The following is a 12,088-nucleotide window of genomic DNA, read 5'->3' on the forward strand; positions in this document are numbered from 1 at the left end:
TTACTTTTAGCCAGATATACAGCTTTTCTCATCTCTCTTTTTGAAGGCCAAATCTCTGATTGAAAATCCAAGGGCAGCTTGGCCTTGAACTGAACAGGAGGCCAGGGCTGTTCATTCATCACTCTGAAGGTACAGGAAAATTTGTATGCTGAAGGAGGGACTGAAGCCCTGTTACATCTTCCACCCAGGAACCTGCAGCTGGAACTTCGGCAGGCCTTGCCCTGAGTCCTAAATGATCTTCCCCTGCACTGATTGATTGATCAGAGTCCTTTTCTCTTTCCTTTTTTTTCCTCTCCCCTTCGAATTTACAAAATCTCAGGTGAAATGGAAACCCATTCAAGAAAACATCAGAAGTTTCAGACTTTGGAGCCTTATCTGTCTCTACTTTGTACTACTTTCCTTTTTTTTCCCGAAAAAGAAGCTCTTAGTATATATGAGACACTGTCAAGAAAGCAAGTTTAAGTCTCTGTAACACAATTGAAGTACTTTATTTAGAAGGGCAGTGAAGAATTAAGAAGTTCTGCTTACAGGTATTTCACAGCAAGGAAAAAGCAAAAATTACAGTCATTTATAAAGCAGCCTCTAAGAACTGTATAACTCTACCTGAAAGAACTAAACAATCACTTTGTCCCCTGTGGTTCTTGGGGGAAACTGTAAATATCCCCTGTTCAAGTTCACTAAGGAAATCGCTCCCTTCAAATTAAGTATGTTAATGATTTGTGATTTCTTGAGAAAATATTACAATGATTGTTCCAATAGGAGCAAAGGAAATAATTTTCAAATGCTTTTTCTTCCACGCTTTCTCACGTGGGCTCTGTCTTAACCAGGTCAGTTATCCCCAAGCTTGATGTATTCCAGAAGAGCTTTGGTACTTTAAAAGCTCATCTGCCCTGAAGCAGCGAACCATTCTGTATCTCCATAGCTGGTTAGTAGCAGGCTTACAAGATTTGAGGGTTAACTTCACTTTTTTGATAGAAAATTGCACAAGAGTGTATTTTCTTTAAACAGTTGAACAGTCCCAATCAGATATTGGAAATACAAATGTGGCACAGGTTTTCCCTGTGTTTGAATTGATTTCTAATTCAGCCAGGGTGTGATTTTTCACTTGTGAGGTATAGGAACTGAAGCTGGGACAGCTCTCCCTTGAATTCTTCCTGTACACCTCCTGCAGTGAGGAAATGCACATTTTCTTGATGTACCACAACAAGAGGATTTGAGCCATGCATATCAGCCTTACAGAATGTTTCCTATTTTCTGCTCTCATTTTTCTCCATGCTGCTATGCCCTTTTTTATCACCCTTTAATATTGTTACATTTTGACTTTTATCTTTAGATCTAAAATCATTGATTCTCTGTAAGAAGTGACATTAATTCCCTTCTCTCTCCATGTCAGAATCATTGCTGCTGTATTATTTTAATTGCAGATGTTGAGTGCCCATCTCTATTTTCTCAGTTAGCAGCTCATTTCATAACTCACAAAGCCAGAGCACCTCTCTCTTTCACGAGTTTTAATTAGATTAACAGTAAGACACACAAACTGAGTTTTAAAAAAATTAATAAGAGTTAAACAGAACACCAGATGGCTGTGTAAATCCTATTTAATGGAGAGCTGGAACAGGAACTTTTCTCATAAATGTATTATTAATAATTAACATATGGAGGATGCTCCAAAACAGAATTCTTGTGGCTACATTAGATTACAGTTTTTCCCTGCATTGGTCACATAGTTCTTGTCAACTGCTGCAGCAACCTCATTTTCCCATTCATTTGCTCCGAGGATGCAGTTTTACCCTGCTCTGTCTTGTACATCAACTGCATTCTAAGCTGCTCCTTGCCATTGCATGGGACCCCATGGATGGGGCTGCATCCATGGAACAGGTGAAAGAATCAGCCCTTGCTGTCAAGGTAATGGGAAATCTCCCATATGGCTCTTTGTCCCTCTTAGAAACAGAGTGAAGGTTAGGAATTTCCCATGGGATGAAGGCTGAACTTCTGTACCCCTATGGTCATTATGTGTACAGATAATGGTTTAAGCAGAACAAGACTGTGTTTTCACATCCTAATGTGAGGTCTTGAGGAGGAGAACTCCTCATGAAAAAGGTTTTCAGGAAGTTGGCTTTTTGCTTTTGTTTTCTGTAACTCTGGTCAATTTTTTTCAACTCCTGAGTGTCAGGAATAGCTGATTGAGGTAATTCATTGATGGCTGGGACCATAGTGAAATGTCTCATCTCCATCACCAGAGCCAGTTGATACTGTAAAAAGTACATCTCATTTCCCTATGACAGTACAAATATCCTGGTCATTCTGGACTCTTACTTTTATCCACATAATTTTCCTTGTATTTTTACTTGTGTTTTACAGATTTTTAAGAGATGGGGGAGGAGTTGCTTTCTTTCCTTATGGAAACAGTTTTTATATCTGACTATTTCATTAGCAAGGTTCCTTCCTCCCACTAAATCTGATGATTTCCATTTGCCCAGATGTTTTAATTTCTTTTCCAGGATGAATCTCATTTTGTTATTTCCTGCCCATAAATTCATCCTCTCAAGGCTCAAATGAATCATATCTCCATCCTGAGTGGTGTTTGCAATATTCCCAATTTACTGTAATATGCAGACTTAATTATTTTCATTTGCAAAGTGCCACAGGGTCTTAGATGTCCATGAAGACATTGAGAGAGCAGAGGAACAGATCAAATCCTTTGTGTGTGTTTCCATCATAGATAAAAGGACTTAAAAATTACCTTTATTAATATTAAAATCTTTTAGAAAAGAACAATTAATATTGTCTGCTATAAACCTGACCTTACGTGCCCCCAATTTTGGCTTCATTTATCTCCCCACAGGCAGTAGATCTGCTAATGTCTTTGGGACAGAAAGTCAGATGGGGATGAATATAAACACACAAGAAAAGAAGAGGATTCATTATGTCAAATTGAAGGAATTTGCCAAATAGTGTCCAAATTTGAGCACTTCCATGGGTAGTGACCCAAGCTACGTCTCTTCATAGCAGTATTCTTGTTACAAACCTGCAGATATCCATATTTAATAATTTTTTTGGAACTCTCTACCTCATGGTGAGGAGACTAATCCTACAAGAGAGTCTCTCCATCAGGTCTGGGAGTGAAACCCTCTATAATACTGGAGGCATTAGAATTTAAGAACCGTATCAGCCCAGTCTTTCCTCATCACTCGGTAAAGAGTTGACTGGTTCTCTGGGGAGAACAGGTTGTAGCATTTTAAAACTCTTTGCCCACTGTGGTCAATTTTTATATAGACACCCAAGGGAACTTGTAGTTAGCTTTTTATTGTGGCGTGCTTTTAGATGAATAGCTAAATAATAAGGATTTCTAAGTGCTTCTGATTCCATAAAGATATGAAAAACCTGGGATGTTGGAGGCTGGGATTTCCGCTTCATTTTCTTGTTGTCAGATAAATAGTTCAATTACCAGACTTAGTTATGCATGTGAAATGAGAAACTAGGCTTTAGCAACACATCTCTCTGTAAAACATGCAACATATTAGAATATGGAACTGGAGATTCCTCAGAAACAAACCACTGAACTCATTACTCTGTAGGGAAAAAAAATGCTTAGCAGAAAAGAGTACCTGCTCTTCAATAAAGGAAGTGAAATTGAAAATAAACTGTGAACAGGTTTAAAGTAAAGAATTTCTATAAACGCTACATTTTCTAGTTTTATGCCTCAAATATATCACTTTATTTTACATAACATGGATTGAAAATGTGAGAACAATAACAATGAAATCTTCCTCCATTGCTAAAAGGATTATTAACTTTGTGTTTTCACTCAGCACTAAAGATTATTTCTGTCAGTAGGCAAACTGCAATTGAAATGGTCCTGGCAGCTTTATTTGCCCCATTATTTTTGTTTTCTATTAGGCTGATTTGTTTTTATTTGGCTTTATTTTGCGTTTGTTTAATATTTTGTGCCTAGTCAAACCCTGTTTCCATTCACATTGCTTATTCTAATGGGATCACGCTGTCTCCTTTATAGCTGTGCACTGCATAGGTGCTTTGGGTGGTTATGCCAGCACTGGGCTGTCCTTCACTACCTTAGCTCTACTGCTTGTCAATTCTGCAGAGTGAGACCCCAATCCCATTAATGTACTCAATGATTTAACAGAGAGCAGAAAATCTATCCCAAGCACCATGCTTACTTTCATAGAGCACACTGAGTTGCATGAAAGATGTGTTTGCAAACAGTAGCAAGTTAAGGTTTAAAGTGCTCAAAAATCAGGATTTTGGATTAGATAACCTGAGTTAACCAGCAAGTGGATCCAGATGTTGCATTTTCATGAAGTTGAGGAGTATGTGGTTGTCTTGGAATTTGATGTAAACACATTTTCTCTACTCTCAAATTGTTCTGTAAGTTTTCTTAGTTAAGAAGGTCTATGCAAGAGTTTTTTCCAGATGGCATGTTTTACTACTAGTACTGTATTGAATACATTTCTGTGTGTGTCTTTAACTCAGACTGAACCTGCACAATTCACTTTTTATTTTGTTCTGATAGTTACACGTTATTTGGGCTCTGCCTGCAAATAAAAATTTTCTTCCTTTACTACGAGGTTTATAAATGCTCTGTTTGACTCGATACCAGGTCTGAATATTCACCAAGGCTGTCAGAAAAATCCTCTACAGGATGAGTGAGATCCTCATGAATATTTGTGTGATCCCATTAGACAGTCAAATGAACCCCAAGGAGAGAGGAAAAGCTGCAGAAATCCTCAGGGCAGGGATGTTGCCTTGCTTCATGTTCTCTATGCAGCAACTGTGACAGCCCTGGGAACCTTCCTCAAGAAGGGTTTGTTGATTTCCTATGGTCTGATCCCATCGGAGTTGATCTGCTGAATTTGTTTTCACCAGAATTGAATGGGGATCCATAACATTATTTTTTGCTCTTGGATGGAGGAATTTGGACTGGATGATGTATTTCTCCCTGTAAGGCTATTCTGGTGCAAATGGCTTTAAAAAAGCAGCCTGCAGCCACAGGTAGTGGTCAGCTGTAACTGAAGTGGGTCTCTCTGGCAAGGAGGACACCATCCCATAGCATGGATATTTAGATTGGAACTTCACTTATTATTTGTAATTAATAAGTAAGATGACAGTGGTTTGAGTCCAAGTAATTTCCAGTCTGTCTTAAACTTTCTACAGCTTTAGTTACACACTTTATCAGGCTTTAACAGCAAAAGACTGGCCAAGATCCCACCGTATTTACTGTCTGACAACTTTATTTGTTGTAGTTCAGCTGCATAGGCAGTGCAAAAAGCAAATTCTTTTTCCCATTCTGGATCATGAAATTAATATGTCCCATCTTGTTTTGTTAAGGTATCTCAACAATTTCTTCAAAACAAAGCACTCTTTGTTCACTTCAAGGTTCAGAGAACACAGTACAATGTGAAGATAAGAGAAGGTTTATGTGCATCTATACTGGCATTTTCCTCTACTGTGTGTTTCCTAGCAAGCTTCAGTAATTGTCACTGAGCAACTTCATCTCCTGCGCTGCACTGGTGAAACAGCTCTGTAAGCAGAGGGGTCTTTTGCCAGACCAAAAACCTTTAACATATCTTTCAAAATTGTTTCCAAGGTTTTTGCCAAAAAAGTGCATTTCAATTCAAGCAAACTTTATTCACGACAACTCCAGCTGTCTTTTTTCATCTTCTAGTCCCTGAAAGGCTCAAACTATCAAAGGGATCTTCAAAAATGAGAAGTAGTTTAAAAGGAAAACAAAGTGATCTCAACCCAGTCAGGGCTCCCTTGCTCCCTGCTGACAGCCCCAGCAATACAGGAGAAGCCATGTGCATGCCTCGTGGCCTCATGCAGAGGCCGCATCATTTTCCCACGTGCTTCAGAGGGGCAGGGTGATGATGGGCTCCAATGAGTTATCAGAATCACTATGGTATTTTCACAAGGGTCTCCAGCATCCAAAGCACTATGCAGCCCATGAAGGGTTCCCATGAGCCCACTGGTCATTGCTAGGGAATGGCTGCAGAAGAAATGAACTACCTCAAAATACAAGCATTTAATAATGAACCCAGAAAGGTGGTTTGGAGGTCATGAGTGCAGTTAGGTGATCAGAAGGAGAACGGCTCATCCCTGCTTCTCACAGTGCCTGCTGACAATACAGCTGTTCTCCTGAAAGTCTGTTGGCATGGCTCCTTTTCTAGCTCTTGCTTAGGGGTTAAACACACCTCTGCTCCTCTGAATTGCAGCTTTAGTTGGTGATGCTTGCCAGTATCATAGGGCTTACAGTGAAGGGGTGAGCTGGAGGAAATGTGAAGGAGTGGTCTCTGTAACAGTAGAACATTGAAGTTGCTGGTTTGTGTTGTTAGTTCTGTTGTGCGGTTTGTGAACAGTTGGCACTGCCTCACTGATGGGTTCTTCCTTCTACCTCACCCCTTGGCTCTTTTGTGCTGTGTGCCTGTGCAGAGCAAGGTCAGACTGTCTGAGTGGTGAATTCCTTTGGTAGATTTCTGCACTCATAAGAAAATGAGAATTATTTCAACAGTAAAAAGATACTGGTTTTTGTAATGTGTGATTAATCCCAATCATCTGAGGCTGTTTTTTTTTTTGCCTCTTGCTAATCCTATCATAAATTCTTGTATTCCTGCTGATAGATTTGCAGTTTTTTTCTGGGATGGTCATCCATTCTTTTTCTGTTTGACTGCTGGCTGGCACTCTTGAAAATTTCCTGTCTCTGTCACCTCAGTGTAGCTTAAACAGCACATAGAATCATGGAGTCACTGAGGTTGGAGAAGACCCCTCAGATCCCTAAGTCCAACCCCAACCCACCCCTTCCATGCCCACTGACCAAGTCCCCAGGTGCCACATCTCCATGGTTCTGGAACGCCTCCAGGGATGGTGACTACCCCGCTCCCTGAGCAGCCTGCGCCAGTGCATCACCACTCCTTCCAAGAAGAAATTTTTCTGAATATCCAACCTGAATCTCCCACGCTTTTTCACAGTGCATGTGCATGATAAGATACAGGAATGAGATGTCATAGCTCAGGCAGCAATGTGGAAAAATTATAGTCCAGTGCACTATCTACTGATAGAAATAAAGGGGATGTTTCAGAGATTGCTATGTGAAAACCATTCTTTTGGACTCTTTCAGTTCTCTCCAAAGGCTTTGAGAATGTTGTTTTCCAAATTTAAAGTCAGATTTCACTGAAAGTTTACTCCCCTGTAGTGCAGAATACTTTTGGAGTTGTCAATACTGCTGTGTCTTTCAGAAGCTCCCAAAAATGCCACTTTATTATTTAAATTGTCTCTTCTCACTGGCAAGTGATTTTTTTTTTAAGCCTTTTTAACTTAAAAGTGTGTATGTAACCCATAGGCTGGAGAGAAGTGTTATTTTATTAATAAATCGTACAAATATGCACGGCATAAGGAAAAACCATGACTATCTATTGAGCTGTGTGGGGTATGGGATCAGAAAAGCTGCTGCAGCCATTTCTGAACATAGAAACGTTGCAAAGTATTTTCTGTGTTTATGATGGTAAGCAAAACATAAGTGTAATTTAATACATATTATAATAATACATATTAATAATACATATTAACTTGATGTCTGTGACCATACCCTGAGAAAACAAAGTTAAATAGCTCTTTCATGTCTTTGAGAATCGAAGACCAATTTCTGATGTTTTGGTTGAGAGAAGGCTGACATTGTCCAATGGTTGCTGTGTATTTCATTAATATATGATAAGTAAATTTAATGAAAAACTGTATTGCTTGTTGTAAGCAAATAACAGATCAAAATCCACTCATACTCTTATCTATCTTATTCTGATTTTTTCTTCATTTTTGTAATAATCAGAGTAAGATGATTACCATCAAGGCTCTTTGGCACACTGCCAATCTTTATTGTCTTGCACAAAATGAGTTATTCCAATGAATTTGGTTCTATGGCAATTCCTTCTCCATTTCTTTGTATCTGTCTTTTCATTCTAGCTGTTCCCAGACAGAGTGAAACAATGAACATATTAAAATGTCTCGTTCATTCTCTGAAATGCCAACCAGCAGAAGTCTTTGACTGCCTCATTGCCAAGGGCAACTGAATTTCTTTGAATCAATTCTCGTAATGTGGTGAATGATGACAGGAGTAGGAGGAAGCCAGGAAGCCTGGCTGCATCTTTGGCCCGTTGTTGCAGAAGTCTGCATGTCTACCACTGTAACTTTCCTTTCTGTGAGCCATTAAAACTGATGTTGAATTCGTCCTACCTAAAAAAGAAAAAAATAATAATTTACGAAGGGAATAAATTCTGTCCAGCTTCCTTCCACAGTTTTCGGCTGTTTGCCAGAAAGATAATTAGCTTGAGCAAACAGGGACCATTTGGAAATCTTTCCTTGTAGTACTGTTGTTATCACCTTAAAGTGTTCAGATGATTAGGACTGATGATTTATAATTATCTTTTTAATTTTTTTTTATTTTTTGTTGGGGAGAAACAACTTGAAAGCATAGCCCAGAAACATTCCTCAAGATGAAAGAGGTTAAAAGTACCTATCAAATTCCTTCACCCTGATAGGTTTAGTCACTGACTGATAGTTTGCTTTTCTTTTTCTTTACGAGAAGTGTAGCCTCCCCACCGCCCCCAAAGCCTAATTCATCTGAAGAAGTGTGTTTTAAATGGTCGCTAATGTGCTGTTAAAGATGGAATTGTGCTATTCCACAGCCATCCCAATTACCGTGCAACTGTATTTCATTCTGCGCTAGCAATGAACTGGTCAATAAAAATCACAGTAACAGTTCTGTTATTACACTATTGTCTAGAATAGTCCATTATATTTCTGATGAAATCATTTTTGCAAAGACAATGAAGACGAGAGCACAGTAGGAACTTGTAGCCTCTGTTATTCTCCTTTCTTTCTCTCTAGACTTTCCCCCACTCCCTACCTGCAGAAAGTTCTGCTTTTTGAAATAGTGGAGGGTTTTGCATTTCCCTTCTCAGAACATTTATTCACCCACCAAACCCGTAAACGAAATGTTCAGTTATCCAAAGGCAATCAGCCACATTAGCCCCCTATCTATTTTTCATCTTTTCTTTCAGCTATTTTGCCTTTTAATTATCTCTCTTTGTTATTAAAAACAGTCACATGCTAAATTCAATCACTCCGATGAACAATGTGAAATAAAGTTCAATCTTTTATAATAAAACTCTTCTGTGGGATCCAGTGATGCTGTGATTTTGCCATTAAGAAATTGCCCTTTTCAGTTGTCTGCTGCTCCCCTTTTCTTTTTCCCCTGAACAATAAACTGAAGAATCTCCGTTGTAAGATACAGAATTTGTACTTTCTGTACCAGAGCACTTCCTTCTGCTTCTAAATTTGTCTTTTTCTCCTATCAGTAAAGAATGAGCCATCATTTTTGAAAGATAACCTGAGATAAAGCATTTAAAGGTGCTTACTGCAAAATACTAGCTGGGCCTCTTACAGTTTACAGGAGAAGAACAATGCAGAATGGTTCACTTTGGGTCAATATGCAATGAATGTAAACAATATAACATTAGTGCTGTGATGAGCTACTCCTTCAATGGCCTCCTATGGCTTTAGTGTTTATCGGAGATATTTTCAGCTTCTAGCATCAAAGTACCTCTCTGTTTCTTTTCTGTATCTTGATGGGGACTGTCTGAGATGCAGACCCTGCCCCCATAGAGGTGCTTTGTCCTTACTGCCTACTGAAAGGTGCTGGGTTTTGGCCTAGACAGTCTGAATAAGCCCTTATCTAGAGCAAAGACAAGAACCAGAACTGAAACCCATTCTGCCAGTGCTTGGGGACTTGGGCTGATTAGTTTGCAGTTCTGGTTTTTGACACCAGAAGCTATGCTGGATGACAAAGACATGTCCTGTCTTTTTCCGTTGGGTGCGTTCAGCAGATTGCTTGCCAAAATCTCATTCTCTTCAGACGATGCTGCTGATATTCCTTTTTCTGTTTCTCTTACAGTTTGTTGCTCACCCCAACTGCCAGCAGCAGCTGCTCACTATGTGGTACGAAAACCTCTCAGGCTTACGGCAGCAATCCATAGCCGTGAAGTTCCTGGCTGTCTTCGGGGTCTCCATAGGCCTGCCCTTCCTTGCCATAGCCTACTGGATTGCTCCCTGCAGCAAGGTATGGACTCCCAGAGGTGCACGCTGTTTATTCTGATGTTTAGACTCTCGTTCCTTTTCTGTACTTGGTGTTGCAAGTTCCTCACTTCTTCTGGCCTCCTCTCTTCCCTTTCTTCCTTCTTTCTAAGCTTGTATTTTCAGTTAGAGGAGCATTATTGTGGCACGTGTACCTGAAACTCTGGCAAGACATAGAGGACAGATTAGGGCTGCAGAGAAGGCCATAATTAATCAAATGATCTTTATGGTTTTGAGGGAAAAGATGATGAAATTTGGAAAATATCCATATTCCTAAATATGGCTGTGCTCTATCTCACAGCATCTAGTGAAGCAGGAGAGTTTTGCCAAGGCTTAGAGGTCACAGGACCAAAGCCAACCGCTGGCCTGTGTACAAGCTTGAGTTGTCTGTGGTATGAGCTCTGTAAGCAGATTTGCATCCTGAGGGAGACTGTTCAAATGAGCGGAGATAAATAGATATGTCATTGACTGATAAATAGCTTTTTTCACTACTCTTGCTGAAGGAAAAAGAGGTGGCAAGGGAGAAATTCATTTCACGTTCAGCAACATCATCCCTTACAAGGTAGGGTGTTCTCAGCAAGAGGATTATCAAAGGTACTTAAGTTTGATAGAAATGACCCCTGGCATTGGTAATTTACTCAGTCTGGAAAGCAGCTTCTCACATTTCCTTTAAAAATCCAGCAAAGAATTGTTTAAATGTGCCAAGCCCAAGAAATTATAGATCTACTGGTGAGTATTAAGGAAACACTGTAATTTAAAAGATTTATCTGTAAGTAAAACTAGATAAACCTTTTGAAAGCAGTCTTCCAGAGCACCCAAGACAATAAAACACTTTCAAGGCTCGGTGTCCTCCAAAATATCTCCAAGACAAGTACTTTCTCTTAGAGTGCCTGAGAACACAACATCATTTTGTCAAGATATGTATCAACACCTAAGCCCATAGATCTTATGAATACTGGACAGGACTCCAGAGTTTCCCTTGGAGAGGCCTATGTGAAACCAGGGCTGTACTGTGGATGGTTTTGGTTAGGTGACAGTGGGAATTCATGTGGATACACTGTTGACTCCTTTACGTCAGAGCTCAGTCTAGCAGGGATTTATGAAGCTGTTTAATTTCCTTCACCTCTGTTGAATGTGCTGGGAGTTGGCACACCAGTCAACAGCATTGTTTTTGGTGTATTCCCAGAATTACAGGCTTTGTGTTTGAATACAGCAGTAGGTGGGTAGAAAGGTTAGACTAGAAATAAGCAGAGAATTCAAATGAAAAACATAAAAACAAACAAACAAAAACAACAGGGCAAAAACTCAGCCAAAACCTTGAACCTAAATAACAGGATAAATAAGAAGTGAATGAGGAAGGTATTTGGTATTTAATTTCATGAGGTAGGCATAATAAAATTAAAAGTAATGAAATATGGAACAGCACAATTTTCCCCTTAACCTTTCTTTGTGATTTTTATTACATTAAACTTTCTGTGCATTCTCATTTTTTAGTGTTCTGTTTTTGTGTGGTTTTTTTTTTTTTCTGAAAAAGCATAGCTAGCCTTCTATCCTAAAGTCAAATTGGAAGTTATTCCAGGAATTGTCTTTGAGTGTGTGGTTTTCCGTTGATCGGAACAACATAGTCTTGATTTTTGATTGGGGCCTGCAATATAAATAACTGAATATTGGAGTAATGCACATTTTTCTTCAAGAACTGATAACTCACTCAAAATCATCATTATCAGCTTCAAGGGCTGAGAGCTGATGCATGAGTGTACTGTTACTGCAGACAATTTTGTACAGGCAGATATTTTCCAAAAGGATATTGAGGTGATGATGGTTTGCATGTGATGATCTGGGCTGCCCAGTTCTGCCCTGGTCACTATTTGCAAGCATTTAGTCTGATTCAAAGGCATTGAAACAATTCTAGTGGTACAAAACTATGTGAGATTTAAGTAATTTTTCC

At 39.3% G+C, this 12,088-nt stretch overlaps 1 protein-coding gene across 1 annotated transcript in view; it reads left to right on the forward strand.

The window, feature by feature from the left end:
* The window catches only part of TRPC7 (transient receptor potential cation channel subfamily C member 7), a 69,208-nt gene that overhangs the window by 26,047 nt on the left and 31,073 nt on the right, over positions 1-12,088 (forward strand). Inside the window, exon 4 of the mRNA XM_021410853.1 lies at positions 9,962-10,126. Within this exon, the coding sequence (XP_021266528.1) occupies positions 9,962-10,126 (165 nt within the window). The remainder of the gene's footprint in view (positions 1-9,961; positions 10,127-12,088) is intronic.

This window comes from Numida meleagris, chromosome 12 (assembly GCF_002078875.1).
Source record: "Numida meleagris isolate 19003 breed g44 Domestic line chromosome 12, NumMel1.0, whole genome shotgun sequence".
NCBI classification, from domain to species: Eukaryota; Metazoa; Chordata; class Aves; order Galliformes; family Numididae; genus Numida; species Numida meleagris.